At 34.4% G+C, this 17,275-nt stretch overlaps 2 protein-coding genes across 2 annotated transcripts; one reads left to right on the top strand and one right to left on the bottom strand.

Annotated features, from left to right (window-relative positions):
- The first annotated feature begins 203 nt into the window (after nt 1-203).
- On the top strand, nt 204-1,056 carry LOC120278853 (hydrophobic seed protein-like). The gene has a single exon (XM_039285594.1). It carries the CDS (start codon nt 287-289, stop codon nt 668-670), a length of 384 nt encoding a protein of 127 aa, XP_039141528.1. The 5' UTR covers nt 204-286; the 3' UTR covers nt 671-1,056.
- Nucleotides 1,057-15,342: 14,286 nt separating this feature from the next.
- Nucleotides 15,343-15,873, bottom strand: LOC120278623 (flavin-containing monooxygenase FMO GS-OX5-like). The gene has a single exon (XM_039285361.1). It carries the CDS (start codon nt 15,871-15,873, stop codon nt 15,343-15,345), a length of 531 nt encoding a protein of 176 aa, XP_039141295.1.
- Between the last annotated feature and the right edge of the window lie 1,402 nt (nt 15,874-17,275).

The following is a 17,275-nucleotide window of genomic DNA, read 5'->3' on the forward strand; positions in this document are numbered from 1 at the left end:
AAAAAGAAAATTCTAAATACAAGACGATTAATGGGCACCAACTTGATGAAAGGTACATGCATATCCCAACTTGATCAAATTACGGTGAGAACCATGTTTACAAGAAACATGACATTTGTGACCCTTGAAGAAAAATATGAACCCTTCTTCGCATATTCTCACTCTATATATACCCTTCATTCCTTCAAAATTGTAAACCCGCTACCACCTTGATCAACTAGCTAGCTCTTGTTCTATACTTGTAGTAGTGCTTGAGCTTGAGCTTGAGCTTGAGCTAGTTGGTCCAATGGCTTCTTCCAAGTCTTCAGTATCCATTTGTGCTCTCTTCCTCATCTTCAACCTTCTCTTCTTCACCTTTGGGACTTCTCAGACGATCCCTGTGGTTATTCCTGCATCACCACCAGCTAACCTAGCCCCTGGTAATGATGGTCAATGCCCTCAGCTTGATGAATGTATTCCTGATGGTCCGCTCGATGACCTTAACAATGGTACCTCAGCTTGCTGCTCACTCATTGATCCTTTGATTGGCCTCGAAGCTGCAACGTGTCTATGCATTATAATTAAAGCCTTGGGAATATTCAACGTCAGCGACCTCGACCGTGCCGTTAGGACGATCCTCAAGTCCTGTAGAAAGGATGTTCCTGTGGGGTTCCAGTGCGCACCTAATTAAACGCCAAACAAGTCAGTGATGATGACGCTGGGTCACCAGTTTCTGCTTAAGATATTGATACAATAAAAAAAAAAAAGAGCTGAGAAAGATCGAATATTAAGTAATAAGATAATAATAGATAGTGATTCTCTGCCTGGGAGATTGTGAAGGCTTTCGTGGTCCTCCTGACTGGTGGTTCGTGTTTTGTTTTGTTTTGCGTGGTCTCCTGAGTGTTTTGTAGCCATTTTTTGTGGTTTGTTTCTCTCTTATTTTTCTGTATCTCTGTTCTCACTACCGCCATTTCTTGTGGTTTGTTTCCCTCTTATTTTTCTGTATCTTTGTTCTCACTATCGTGTAGTGAGGTGTTGTTATCGGTTTCTTTCTTTTAATTAATAATGGTTTATCCATCTTTAAAAAGAAATATATATTAAATAATAAGAGCCAATATATATATATATATATATATATGGAGGGCTTTATAATTAAAATTAAATATACAAAATATATATGTATAATAAGGTGTGGAGGTGCTTGCAAGCATTTCTCTCTTGCAGTGTCGACTTATTGTTTACTCTTGTCTACAAGAACTAATAATACTTGATGTTTATCCTTATTTCTTTGTTATGCTACGTACCATGCATGTGTGTGTGACTCACCCTAACTTAATTTATATTGTTTTTTTTTATTATTTTAAATCACATTCATTGAAGATGTATATACTCAAATCAAAAGAGCAGGCGCTAATCAACATACAAAATAATTATAGAATAAATTTAGTGCTTATTTTCAATGCAAAATATATATCTTGTATTATAAGAAAAGTCAAAATAATTATAGATATTCATTTAAGTATTTCAACCTCGATCATGATGAAATACTTAAAAGCCACTAATCAATACGGAAAATACTTTTAAAATAATTTGAATGATTAGTTCTACCATTCATATAAAAGGCGCATAAAATACTATTAAAATTAATCAGATATAAAATTAATATAATATAAATTTTAGTAATTAATTTGATAGTGTTTGCACTATACATGCAAATATGCAACTCAAGAACGTGGAGTTAACTGAAGGGACGACAAATTAAGGATTGTTAATTATTCGGTGATTAATAGCAATAATGTAGTGACTTTTACTAAACAACATAAATTATGATTCTAATAACTTATTTATTTGATAAAGAATTGATAATTATAATAATAACTCTAATTATATAGGTGTGTTGTGTAGTTACGTATCTAACACAAAATTAGGCCAACCAGATTGGTACATGTATTTCAAAAGTGAGTACTTGCAGGCAAAATAAAAGCCACATCTACTTGATGTTAATAATGGGTTGAAAAAATGCATGCAAGTCGGAGATTCCATGCAGTCCACAAATGTGTAACTTCGAAGTATACATATGATGCATTGATGTTTGAAAATAAAAAAGATACCAAACGTCATCAAGATGAAATTTCTTCAATAATTAAATATCTTTGCGTTGTTCTTTAATTAAATATACTTTTCAGATCTAGACAAGTCTTTCAGTGATAAATATTTGTAGTTTGTATAGTTTGCTCTTTTTTTCCTTGAAAATTTATGTTTTTCAAATGTTTGCTTATGCTAAATATATATATGGTTATCCATACAGTATTAGGTCTTATCAACAGCTATTTGATAAAGACGCAAGTGTACATGCTAATCGTGTAATAAAGTGTTTAAAAACAGGATATCGGTCCACAAGGAAGAATGAGAAGGAAGAATGAGGTTATTGATACTTTAGTCTCGAAAATTAGCTTAATAAAAAAGTAGTGATGTGTGTGAAAAACAAAACAAAACAAAACAAAAAGTAAGAAAAACGAAAACAAAGAGAAAAAATTAGGAGAAAAAAATGATATCCTGGTAAATATTGCCATTGATTTTTGGCACAAACTTTGGTTTCATATTTATCATGGTTTTGACATAACTTTATTGGTTCGGTATTTGCCATGATTGATTTTGTATACTTTACTTTTTTTTTTCACGGTATTTGGTATAGTTTTTGATAATATGTTTTTCTTTTTTGTTACAACTTTCGGCACACTTTTGCTTATTATATGAAAAAATTAATTTGTATGAAATTACATTTAGATTTTCTCCAATTGCACCTGTCAAAGATTTTCTTGAATTGCTGAACAAAAACCATCTTATTGAATTAACATATACTTGCACCATATATACATAAGAAACCATGTAGTATTACTATACAAACACCTGCATTAAAACAACAATTCAAGGTCAAGTAAAAGAAATTTATGTACACATCCTCCCAAGAAAACAAACTAGTTCTATGATTGCTGGTTTTCTAGTGGGTGGGAAAATCAACAATCACATCATAATACTGTAGTAATAAGTATTGCAAGAGCAAAAAACCCAAAGCTGGTTGATTATAGTTTTATCTCCAACATTTGATTGAACAATACTAAAGAATGTAGTACGATTTAGCCACAACAACTGGTACAATTTTTTGGTTCGGATTGTAAATAATTGTGGCCTATAGCAAAGTACCCAATATCTCCGATAAGGTCACCTGTCCTCGCCTTATGAACAACCTGCTAGAGATCCAATGATCAATAAAAGAGATTTCATTTCCCTGCTTGGATATCTGGAGTATTACTCGAGGAATACTCAAAATGCTGTAGCCATTCACACTTGCCTGCTCAATTCCATTTTTGTAATCAATAAAATCCTGCCGAGGTAAGAGCAGATTTAAGAATATGAATGCATGCTGAAGAAATAGTAAGAAATAATGAGTAATATTCAAAGAATTTTCGTTACCACACTGCCTGCCTGTCACCAGAATATAGAAGTCTGTTGGTGCTTCATTCTGCAAAATCACATTTTATCTGGGAGGAAATACTTGGCTTTCATCTCAGACACCTTCAAAGATACTAAAAAACAACATGATTTTAATGATATGTCAAGACAAGCCAATTTTGATCAAAGATTCAACACTCTATACAAAAAGACACCTGTGGTTGAATCTCAAAACACAAATAACTATATTAAAACTTATAAATTTCACTAAATAAATTTATTAGTACTGCATCGGTTTAGGATAATATCAAATAAAGATGTAAAACCTAGTTAAAGATCACATCAACACATCAAGATCATTAACAAAAAATTCCATACCATCAAAACCTTAATATCTCCCAATAGTGGTAACTTGAGAAGACCCACACCCTTCATGAGATCAAATGACAAAAACAAATAGCAAACAACTAAATAGAGACATAACAATCGTAATACTTGGCAATAAATTAAGAACAACATGGTGCAGCAAATAGTATCAAGAGATATACTAAATCACCTGTAGGTGGAACACAAAAGACAAATCACTCTGCTTGACTTGCTCTTGCAGAAAGGGTATTGCTTATGAGGCCATATTCTTGATGGCACAACATAAAATAGAAGCAAAACCATATTAAAGCAGTTAAAAACAATATCAACATAAATAGTACAGAATTTTTTAGTTCTGGATATAACATACAGATATTGTCTTTGAATCAATTTCATGTGGTAGATGAAGGCAAGCGGAATAAATAACAAATTCTTCGACAATAATTTGAGAAGAATGAATGTCAGTCTGTTCACAGTAACCTGAAATCCTTGCAAATGTTTCTTGTGTTTTCGGATATCCTCCCATTATGACAACTCCTTCAATTACTCCACTTGTTTTCCTTCCAGCAAGAACATCCAGAAGTGTAGTTTTACCTGCTCCACCGACACCCATCAACACCGAAAGAATGCCAGGCTGAAATGCTCCACTTATATTGTGCAACAACTGAAGCTCCTTTTCTGCATACCCTTGTTCTCTCATTTCCTATTTGAATAAAAAGAACCAGTTACTACTATATTATATCTAGTCAAAATTGTTTTGCAATTATAATTCTACCAATGGTGAATCGACAAAATATTGAACATCCTGAAATGTTAACTGCTAGTGGTTGGAAAGGCAAGACCATCCTCACTACAATATCCAAAGTAAGATCTATTAACCTTCAATCGGAATGCATCATGGTGTAAAACAGAAAAAGGATACTCACCGATCCTTTCTGTCTCTTGCTTGCTATTCTTTAGCTCTATAGTTTTGTGAAGAACAACTAATCCACTTATCTGAGAAAGCTTCTCCCGAGAAATAATAGCATGAGACATTCCGACAGCTAAACTTCTTCTATAAATGTCACTAGTTGAGAGCAAAGATGGAGTTACATAGTTTCAATTCAGTGGAAAAACTTGTGACTTTTGAAAGCTAATGCTAGAGTAAATCCCACGTTCAAAAGCAAAGAGTATCCTAACAAGGCTCCAATTGATATCCATTAAAGGTAGCTCTTGAAGTCTAATCCACGGCTTGTTAGAACTTCGTCACCAATTGTTGTGTTTGTGTCTAAAATCTGCAGCACCAAATAGTTATATCACTACAGAGCAATTAAGAACAAAAGAAGATTCAAAGAAATATAAGCAATTAAGAGCAATAAAATTTTACTTTTCATTTTAAGAAGAAGAAGATTCCTTTCTTTTGTCATGCTTTCATAGATTCAATTTGTGGAAATATAAGATATTAAGACGAAGGTGTCAAGATTAAAATAGATAAGTGATCGTAGCAAAGAAGCTTATCAAGGAAATCTATTATCTGCACAAAAACCAAAGATTTTGTGAGTTCAGGTTTCATAAGTTTTCTTCTCACGTTTATACTAGTCTCACTTGTGTTTATACCAGTTTCACTTGGTATGATTAGTTATCTGAATCAGCAAAACCGACATTTTTAAACACTTCGATTTTTTCTTTTTTAAAGACAAAATTAAACACTGAAGAATAACAAACCTCATAATAATAACAAACTACCCTTTGATAAATATTTTAGTTTTCTCACCATGAACCAACCAGACCAATTAAAAACAGGGTAAACAAAGCCACAAAATCATATAATATATGATAGGGGTTAACGCAAGCGTACGCGCCGCTCAAGTTGTAAGGTGTACACAAGTACAGGGTATTGATCCACAAGGAAAATCAAGAGTACTAGTACTAGTCTTAACTTCAAAAATTAACCTAAGCAAAACTTGTGATGTGTTCAAATAAAATAAGAGAAAAGAGAATTAAAAAAAAAAAAAGCAAGAATACGAAAATTAAGTCGGTCAACACTCAAAGGGAAACATGATGCTCGGGCATAGAGTCTCTCTAGGGTTTTATACGTTCAGGACAAATGTTGTATAAATATAACAATCCTATTTGAACCGAGAAAAATTCTAAAATATAGTAAACCCCTCCTGCAATGGTGAATAGTAACTAATTCAGTACAGTGCTGATACAGACAACCCACAATCGCATTGCACTATATGAAATCTCAATGTGAATTTAACAAGAATTCATAAGTAAATGATCTTTCTCGCAAAGCAATTGTCCTTAATCCCATAAAAAATAGAAATGTGATTTCTCCTAAAATTTATTCCCTACGATTGCAAATAACATGGAATTACTTGTTAAATCACTCGGGAGGGAAGAGAACTCTCTACTTCAAAGTACCTCATTGCTAAGCTTACTCACAATCCGCTCCAATCACGGCTTGTCTATATTAGGTGAGTATTTCTACTCGTCAGAAAGCATATCATACAAGAAAACTATGGTTTTTGTCACGATAGTAATCAAAACATTAAAACACACAATTGGATTCAAATAACATGTATTGCAATTAATAAATGATTAAAGCACAAAATAGAATAAACCCTAGAATTCATCTATGCCCAAAAATCTACAAAATTATCTTTCTATTAAAGGAAAGCATCCAAACAATAAGACGCAAAAAATAACAAAGAAACATGAAAGCCCTTTTTTTAGTTGCGCCAGGATGTAATTATTGTAGAACGGCAAAGGACCTTCCATAAACGCTAGCAAGACAACCCTCGACAACTTTAATCCCTCTATTCCAAGTTAGGTGGGCTAATTATCGCTCTTGATTCGCCTCTAAAGCCCTAGAAATGCACCCCTTTTCTTTCCCCAAACCTCGTCATTGAACAAAACAAAAGATACCCACAAAACCCTCGTTAGAAATATTATACCTAGCCACTTACTAGTTGCTTGCAGGATCACTTACGACCGTAAGTCTTGTCCATAAGGTCTTATGTTTAGTGTTACAGTTTATTTTACGGCCGTAAACGTTGTACCGTAAGCTACTCTGAATAGCCTTAGCAACCATTCTTATGGGTGTATGTTGTGCTTGTAATCTCCTCTTAAACAATCTTTATGGGCTGGCTTACGAGCGGAAATCAAGTCTGTAAGTCCTCTAATTATCGTTTTGGCTCTTGATTGCATGTTTTAGTTTTTGCTCGTCTTTAAGCACTGCTCGAACCATGAAAATACAAAACACCATGTTTAATATCGAATTTTGTAATATTACTATAATGCACGTTTAATGAGTATACAAAATGATATTAAATGTTATCTAATTGTACAATTCTCCACTTTGTTTCTTTTGACCTATAAGATTTTAATAGCAAAAATTCACAAAAAAACATTTTTTATTCTTGAAAGTGGTAGTTTCACACAACTCCTAACCTGATCTTTTCTCACATGGTACCGTAAAGTGGTTTTCACGCTTAGGAGTGAAAGCTTTTTCTACATCTTCTCCTAGAAGACAGTAGCTTTCACTCGCCTAAAGAGATAGTTTTCTCTCGTTAGGATATATAGTATCTAACTTATCAAGAGTAACTCCAGACATCATATTAGATAGCTCTTTCCATTTCCAACATTCCACTTTTCCAAACTAATTATTTCAAATTTGCAAAAGAATTTCACAATTATTTCACTTGAAGTATAACGAACAAAAAACTGTACAAACTCATATAAGGTCTAGGTTGCTACAAAAGAGTAGTTGTGTGCTTCAATTAGATAAATAACCAAGAATAGAGTGAAAACTAAAAAAAAATTGAATTAATAATGTGTACATTGTTTATATATTGCATATCAATTTGTACACTTAATTGGTATGTATTAGAACTATATTGTGGAATTCGATGCTAACTATAGTGTATTTCGCATTAACAGGTTTAGGACAGCACTTAAAGACGAGAGAGAGAGCCAAAAAAAGCATTTCAAACTTTAAACGATGAAGTTGGAGCTCTTTCGCCATCATTAGAACAAGGACAAGGCGAATTGGGTTGCTTATGGGTAGCTTACGATCAACCTTACGGTGAAGACCTTGCGAGCATGCCAATTCAAAGGATTTTACAAGCAAGGCTTATGCTCGTAAGGACCATATAGAGGAGCTTACAACCACAATATATGCTCGTAAGGATGGTCGCAAGGAGCTAAATAGTGAAACTTACGGTCCAACACTTACGACCGTACGTTGAACCACAACACAAACAGAAGACCTTACGGACGGGGCTTATGGCCGTAAGCATTTCCGTAAGGCTCATGGCCATCTTCTCCAGCTCCTTTATGACCACGTCCTTTTTCCCATAAGCAGCTCATAAACAATCGGGTATAAATAGAACTTATGAGAATTTCTAAGGCATCATCTATTTTATCCTTCTATTTTTTGGGAACGATTCTTAGTTGCAAGGTTAAGGAAGAAAGGAGCCGAATCTCCAGCACTTTAGGAGCGATTTGGAGAGGGATTCGGATCTACATTCAAGGGGATTGAAGTTCGTAATCGTCAAATTCCTCTTAGCGGCGTACTGAAACTTCTCCAGCGATCTTGAATGCTTGCCCTCAATTATGGAAGGTTAATTTGTAGATCTTTGGGCATAGTTAAACTCTAGAGTTTATTTTCTTGACTTTAGTTGTTGGATGTTTGATGTTTTAATTAATTTCTTATTTTCAATCATATCTATTTGAGTCTAATTATAGATGTTTGGGCATAGTTAAACTCTAGGGTTTATTTTCTTGACTTGAGTTGTTGGATCTTTGATGTTTTGATTAATTTCTTATTTCCAATCATATCTATTTGAGTCTAATTATGTGATTGGTTGCTTGATTGCTAACGAGGCAAAAGCCCTACCAATCATAATTGGTACTGCTACGTGATGAGAAAAAATTCTCACCTAGCATAGACTTATCTAATTCGAGAGGATAGTGGATACACCTCTGGTTAAGGTATGTAGGAGAGTTTGTCTCCTACAATCTTTCCGAGTGGATTGATGATAATTTTTGTGCTCTTTGCAAGCATGTGAAGCGAATTTTAGGAGAAATCGCATTTTTGCTCTATATTCGGATTAGGGGTAATCTCCCTCTATGGGAGGGAGATTATCTACTTAAGAGATTATTATTAATCCACAATAAGGTTTCATAGAGTATTAATGCGATTGTGTGGATGTCTGAATCAACTCTACATCTATTCAATTACACTTTGCTTGAGAAATCAGGGTTTTGCATATTTTTGGAAACCTTTTGGTTCAAATAGGATTGGATATTTAGACAACATTGTCATGTATCTCATAAACCTAGAGGAATTCTATGCCCAAACATCGCTTCTTTCTTTGATTGTTTTATTATTTCTTGTATTTTTTTGTTTTCTTTTGCTTTTTTTCACACACATATCACTCGATCTTTCAGGCTATTTTTCGGGTCTGGAGTCATTACTAGTATTCACCTTTTTCCCTGTAGACCGACACTCTACACTTACGCATACTTTATTACGCGATAAACACAGACACTTCCGTCGTTATCAACTAAAAATGAAACAAACTCGCATGTGTCCACTCTTATACTAGGAAACTCCCACTATCTTTCAAATGCACCTTCATAAGTGAATAACTTGGCAAATAAATGAGTTCAATACATCCTAAACCTCTCCCCTACACTTGAAATCATACATTGTTCTCAATGTGTATATATAATTATAAAATAGGACAATGCAATATAAAATGGGAGATGATTGGAAAACGAGTACTTCCTAGGTTTACATATGAATGTTAATAGTCTTTGTAAACAGAAAATCGCATAAATTTGTGAAATACAAAACAACACAAACTTTTCTCTACTGAATAAATGATTATCGTTATTCATGGTTTGCCGTAAAAACATTAGGTATGATTACTTGTATGAGTGGTTATTGGATTCTAGCTCTCTATAACAAGATTCACAAATCTCCAGTTTATGTTCATCGAAAGAAAATTCAACATCTAAAGCTAATCATATAATGCATTAGTTCTTGCACATTGTAAAATCGAAACCTTTGAGAGGGCAGAGATGGATTTCCCCATCCAATATTCAGCATCTCAGTCGTCCTGATACCCATCATTGTGAGACTTGAGGCTCTCAATAGTTGCATGATAAGTAATAAATTATAATATATTTTTATTAGATTTAGGTTTCATTTTTTAGTTGATCATGCATTATTTCCTATATTTCTAGTTCAATTTCACTCTTTTAGTTCAAGTTACTGCTTTTCATCAGTTTATATGCAGATAAGTGGACTTTAGCTCTTATTTGAAATGCGGGTGACCTGTGGTAGTTATCATACCCATGGATCGTGATGAAAAAATTTAAAAGACTAAAACCCTAAAAGAAGCACAACTTGCCCATGCCAGCTAACATAGGCGTGGATCTTTGCCACCATCGCAACCCTAATTTAACCCTCCTTTATATAAATCCAAGAAAAAGAATTTTAAAGGGATCTTTTGGCTACGAGAATAAGGGGACGATTTCTCTAAGGGGTTGGAGATCATCTAAAGCTATCAAAGAGGAGAAAGAAAACAAAGATCAAAGGAGAGATTTATCAATCTACAAGAATATCACACGTGGAGGATCAAGAGTTTATTCTTTCTTATTCTTTGAATTATTTCATGTTTAGATCTATAATGGATATGAATATTTTAGCTTATAAATCGAACATGAGTGAGTAGATCTTTTGTTCTAGGATTTGGATTAGCCCAATGTCTAGATAATTGACGATGTATTGACTTTTATTTTCTTATTGATGTTTATTTGCTTTTGATTCACTTTTATGGAACTTAATGCTTGTGAGTGAGTTGGGCTCCTCATATTTGCATGATTTTAGATACCAAAGGAAAGACCGAAAGGTGAACTAAGGTGTTGGAAACCCTAAAATTGGACCCAAAATCCAAGATTATGATTTCTTGAGGATAACTGGATGTCATAAAACTTAAAGGATCTAATTAGATTTAATTACCACTAAAGTAGGAGTTGTTCTAAGTTAGATACCTCGCTATATTCTGAAAGGAAATAGTGAGTATCCTAGGATATTCCACCTTCAAAGCAATTAAACTAAATTATTAAAAAATAATCAATATGAAGTCTTTTATCTATCATTGTGGTAAACCTTAATCCTAGAAGCCCTTGAAATCTGAATTATTCATCTAAGTTTTTGGTAGCCTTAACTTTGACAATTTTAATTTTCATTAGTTATTATTTTCACAATTCACATACCTATTAATTCATCTAAATAACCCTAATTGCAAGAAATTGGTAGTTAGCAATAAAATCCTTGTGGGAACGATATTTAAATTACTACTTGAATGATCCATGTACTTGCGGTACGCATCATTGCACGATACATTTGTATCCTCCATTCCTCTATTGGTGGCAAACTGACTTCAAAAGTTAGATAATTTAGATACTCAATCTGTAGTTGAAGAGCATATGTGATTAATCGAGTAATGGCAGTTCAATGAAAATGAGCAGACTAAAATACAAGTGTTACCAACCTCATTGGGTTGAAGACTGTAAGTATGATACTTTGGTCACCTTACACACTCTAATTCCTGAAAATATGCTTCAATTGATGCCATCATGGTCTCTTTTGATGTTAACAACACTTTGCTGGATAAAACATGAGCTATCCACTTGGATGGTAACCGTAACATAATGTTAAAAATCACCTGGGAATAATAGCACAAAATGATCAAGTCTTTGACTACCAAAGATTGGATAGTTTCATGGAGATTTGTTTCATTATGGCTTTTCAACTGTTTGCATGGAAAATCTTAAAACTTGTTCATCATGTATTTAGACAAAAATCCATATTTGAAGGTTTAGAATTTCAGGTATTCCCACGAAAGAAAGACAGGGGGCCACAGCAGGGGGGAACCAAGCTTATATAGAGGTCCAACACGGCTGTCTTCAATGCTTATGAACTCATTTGTTTCTAGGAGAAGGAAATGGTACTTGTAATTGTAAGTAATATCAAATCACGAGAAAACATAGATTGATTAGAGAATCATTAAGTAATCAAGTAACTAGTTCCATCGCCTAGTAGGATTAGCACAGCATACTCGGTGCAATAGAATATACAATTTAGCATGAAGTGATGCACCATCATCAAATTCCACTTCACAATCTTCATGGACACATTTTACCTGTGTAAAAAACACAGATTTCCTTGCATCAGTAGCATGTTGTGGTGAATATAATTTACCTCAATTATCAAACAGGTGAGAAAGATGGAATATTTGCACACCTTGACAAGGAACAATAAAGAAGACACATGATTAAACTAAAAGTGTATTTACCATTTTGTGTTGCCAAATATTATCATGGTTATCTAACTTTCCAACTATGGTATCTTTGGCTCTTGAGGCTATATGCATTTCCTTAGCTACTTCTGAAATTACTGTAGATATATCAAGTGAACTAGCTCCCATTCCAATCAATGCCACAACATGCATATATCATCAAGGATATAAATAGAGAAAAATAGAAAAAAATAGGGGATAATTTATTGTAAACATCAATTGCATGTTGGTGGTCATCATAATGGTTACTCAACTTTTGCACAAGAATATGTGTGCGCACTAGCATGCGCATATTAACACCATACTAGAACATTTGAAAAAACTGAGATACAAGATAATAGTGCTGTAGTTGAAGAGAAGCTGATTCCATTATACACCAAGTACAATTTCCTGCAGGAAACATCTTGTTTCTCATAGTGCAGCTACTCAATCGTTTCATTGTTCATTGCATTAACAACATTTAGAATCAAACTTGGAAAGCACTGCTCTCAAAATAAAATTCTCTTAAATCCCAATTTAAAGGTTCTGGCAAGGATAGCCTTCAAAGAATTTCCATTGAAGTAGAAGATAACTGTTGGAAATATAGTACCACATCGGTTGTGTGATAGAAGTGTAATTGGTTTATATATAGGTATAGCGGTTGAGCCACTAAGTCTTGAGACTTTTTGGTGTAAGACCCCTAAACCCATATAGAGCCCATATAGGATCCACTAGTATCAAAATATAAAAATCTTAACATGGTATCAGAGAAATATAGTGGAGCCACTGATGTGGTACAAGTCCATGTGTGTATGACCTCCATGTGTAGGACCTCTGAGACACAAGTAGTGTACAAGTCCATGTAAACAGGCCTCTGGTGTACAAGTCTGTGCAAGTTCGACCGAGTTGACTTGAGGGAGGGTGCTGGAAATATAGTACCACATCGGTTGTGTGATAGAAGTGTAATGGGTTTATATAGGTATAGCGCTTGAGCCACTAAGTCTTGAGACTTTTTGGTGTAAGGCCCCTAAACCCATATAGAGCCCATATAGGGCCCACTAGTATCAAAATATAAAAATCTTAACAATAACAAATGCAGCATATAAGCTTTTCTTGAGTAACTCAAAATCCGGAGCTTTAAGATTGATGAAATTCGTCTATGCGCTAGTGTGCAACATTTTGAGCAGTGTTGTTCCTTTAGCAGCTTGAGTTTTGGATATCAATATCATGCTCATCTAAGATGCTTCAGAAATTAGTTACTGCAACTTTCTCAAGTTCCTCTTACCATGATGCATTGAACATGCACATATCTGGGACTGCCATGTCAATTGGTGCTTGGTAGCTGCCAACATCATAACACCATTCTCATTGTATAGGAATGAAAAGGGATTGTTTGAATGGTAGTTTCTAGTGTTGCACAAAATTTCACCAAGAACATACCCTTAATTTGGGACTGCTTGTTGCATATTGTAATGCTTAAGTTCTAGTATCCAAACCCATTTATGACAACTACCATGTTAAATATCATAACAACAAGATTTCACCTAGAACACACCCTTATTAAATTATGACCAGTTATAAAAATAATAAAAAAAATCACTCTTTTAACCTTTCCCTCCGGCCAACTCCAACATTACAGTCATCATTTATTGTGCATCATCGATTCTTAATCCCATTACCAGCAACCAACTCCACCATTGCCAAACCTTCTATTTTTATTCGTTCCAAGATATTTTTATTTCTCAGTCTTTCTCATCCACCTTCTCCTCTACCACTATTATCATACAACCATCTCACTTCCCTTTATCATCCTCCTATTCTTTTTTATAATTACAAATATCTTTGTCATTTTATACCATCAAACAGAAACAAGCATTTTTCCTCAATGGAAGATCTCAAATCATAATAGTTTTCCCGAATAAAATGACAATAAAAGTATTTAGATGAATATATTTTGCAGAATATTTTTGGTTTTCAAATAATTTTCAAATCATAATAGTTTTTCCAAACAAAATGATACTGAATGTATATTTTGATGAATATATTTCATAGTATATTTTAAGTTTTTAAATAATTTTCATAACTTTTACCATAAATAAATGGGTAAATTACCTAGTTGGTCACTAAAGTATTGCCCAATTCCTATTTGGGTCACTGAACTAAAAAAAATTCTATTTGGGTCACTTAACTAAGTAAATCATTCCAATTAGGTCACTATCATAGACGGTGTTAATGGAAGGCTGAGCTGGCTTGCCACCTCACCATTGACCTCCCTTCGTCAGCAACACCCGCACACTGTTCATCTGTCATCATTCCCCTCTTACATCCAAACAACTCTATCATCTTCCAAACTCCTTCTCTTGCCATCTCTCCTGTATACTCATTTATGAACTCAATCACAATCTTTGCTTCTTTTGCATTTGATTTAGTTTCACTACTTGCAATGAAGTAAGCAAGTCTCCTCCTCATGCACTCTATGTCATGGGTTAAAAGATTTTCAATGGAAACTTCAGTGAACTGCATGGCTATCATGGACTCAAGCCTATTAATGCATGACTTATTTGCATGCACGTCAATAGTGACAGGTAGAATTTGAAGGCGATTTGATGCATGCATTGATCCTCTCTTGTTTGGTATTAATCCCACAATTGATTTAATAATCTTCTTGTTTTTGCTTCACAATTTGAAGGAGCTTGTTTTTTTTAATTTGAATTGGCAATGAGGTTTGCAACTCAAGTGTTGTTTATTGGGAAAATGAGGATAAAGGTGATGCTCATTAATGGAGATGACTGGAGTAGTAGTGAGAAAGAGAGAAAGAAAAAGGTGATGATAATAGAGGAGGAGGAGAAGGAAGAGGAGGAGATGAAGGTTGAAGAGATGGAAAAGGAAATGGAGAAGATAAAGAAGAAGAGAAAGAGGAGTTTGGAAGGAGATGAATGAGTTGTTTGGATGTAAGAAGGGAATGGTTAGAGATGAATAGTGTGTGGATGTTGCTGACGAGGCAGGGCCAATGGTGAGGTGGCAAGCTAGCTTAGCCTTCCGTTAACGCCATCTGTGATAGTGACTTGATTGGAATGATTTACTTAGTTAAGTGATCCAAATAGAATTTTTTTTAGTTCAGTGACCCAAATAGGAATTGGGTAATACTTTAGTGACCAACTAGGTAATTTACCCTAAATAAATAAGATTAAATAAAGCAACTAAAGAATCAAGAACATCTTTGCAACTCACCCGGAATCTCAGGGATCCTCGGCACGGAAAAATGCCCGTTAGCGACCACCACCGCCTCAAACCTTTCCTCCGCCACCGATCCATCCTCATTCCTCCACTCCACGCTCCACTCGCCGCTGTCCCCCTCCAACCAAACCCTAACCACCTCCGCACCAAACCGAACCATCTCCAAAACCCCAAAATCCCTCGCGAAACCCTCAAGGAAAGCAAGCACTTCCTCATGCGCCGGGAACGCCCAGGGATCGACGAAGCTCTCCGATGGCCGAGGAAATGGGTAATCGAAGAAACCCATCAGCTGGCGAGGGAGATTGGTGTGCAGCCAGCGGTATAAGCTCCCATGGACGGCCACCCGATCGGAGTCGGTGGTGGGATCGTAGACCCAAGTACCGCCAACGCGGGTGGACTTCTCGAAGACGGTGACCTCGTGGCCCTCGCGGCGGAGCTCCCGGGCGGCGACCAAACCACCAGGTCCGGCTCCGATCACTGCCGTCTTCACCGATCGAGCCATCGTCGTCGACGTGGCCTTTTAATGCAGTATTTTGGATTGGGCTTTATATAGTAAAGGCCCTGTGGCCCACTGACCCATTCATAGGGCCCACAGAGTTGGCCCAAGTGAAGAGGTTTTACTGTTTGACCCATTTGCACAAGGTTTTAATAATATAAATTAATTGTTTATAAATTATGATCCATTTGGGGACTCATCATTTATCAATGGGAGAATATTTTAGGAATTATAATTATTATAAATATTTATAGTTTTTTTTATTTTTTTAAAAAAGTTACAAAACAATTTTTTTTATTATTAATTATTTCATGCTAAAAAAATAATTAACTAAAATATTTTTAAACAAATGACCTGGTTAACCTTCCATTAATAGTTATTACAATTTAATAGTTAATCAAATATAATTTTAATTTTAATTATAATTATGTTCTAACATGAAACAATTAAAAAAAATCAATAAAAATGTATAGATATTTACTTATGCCAATTATAGCATTTTGCATAGGTTAAATACATGGAACAAGAGTTAAACCTGTGAGAATTAGTCTGATGAGAAAGGGATTGACATCCTTAATTATTCTGGAAATTAAACATCTTAAGCACAAATGGCACCATGATTCTCACCAAGTATGGAAGAAGACAAGCAAGACAATTTCTGTAGAGTTTCATTAAACACTTTTTTTTGTGGTTTTTCCCTTTGTTCTGTGATTCCAAAGATGGCTCAGATTATTATGTTTTTTTTAGGTTAACTCAAAGATTTGGTGGCATTTCTTTTTTTAAGTCATTTACTGTTGAATATTTGAATAATAATAATAATTATGTATAAGAGATCACTAGTGTGGCCAGCTCGTGCTGACGCTACGGGGTTATCTATAACGTTTTTTTCCTTTTTTTTTCAATTTATTTGTTCTTTATATATATTCATTGTTTTTTTTTGAAAAAAAATTTAAATGTAATGAATATTTTATTTGATGATAATTGTTGTTCATTAGAAGTGTTGCAGTAATTTTTGGGGGAAAAAAATCTACTTTGTAAGCATTTATTCATGCATTAAATATAGACAAAAGTTCAAGTTTTTATTGTCCATTCAAAATAGCAACATAAAAGGATACAAAATAAAATATCTTCATTTCATTCATGGTTTTCATTATGGATGTGCATCAGAAACACTTGTGTGTTCAACATTGTCATTCATGGTAGCTGGAAGGTTGAGGTTGATCAGAGTAATTTATGGTGGGTTTTTGGGAGATGAATTGGATTTGAGAGGTTTTTGGCGTTGTTATTTGATGAGTCAACCTGAAGAAAACAATAATGTATTAGTTCATATTTTTTTCGTTAAGTAATGTAAGTTGTTAATTGGGAAGCTATACCAAAAAAAGATGCTATAGTTACTAATGTATGGATC

This window comes from Dioscorea cayenensis, chromosome 16, assembly GCF_009730915.1.
Source record: "Dioscorea cayenensis subsp. rotundata cultivar TDr96_F1 chromosome 16, TDr96_F1_v2_PseudoChromosome.rev07_lg8_w22 25.fasta, whole genome shotgun sequence".
In the NCBI taxonomy this organism is placed as follows: Eukaryota; Viridiplantae; Streptophyta; class Magnoliopsida; order Dioscoreales; family Dioscoreaceae; genus Dioscorea; species Dioscorea cayenensis.

What these genes read in the sequence shown, in the direction of transcription:
- LOC120278853 (XM_039285594.1), top strand. Translation starts at nt 287, where the DNA reads ATGGCTTCTTCCAAGTCTTCAGTATCCATTTGTGCTCTCTTCCTCATC.
- LOC120278623 (XM_039285361.1), bottom strand. Translation starts at nt 15,873, where the DNA reads ATGGCTCGATCGGTGAAGACGGCAGTGATCGGAGCCGGACCTGGTGGT.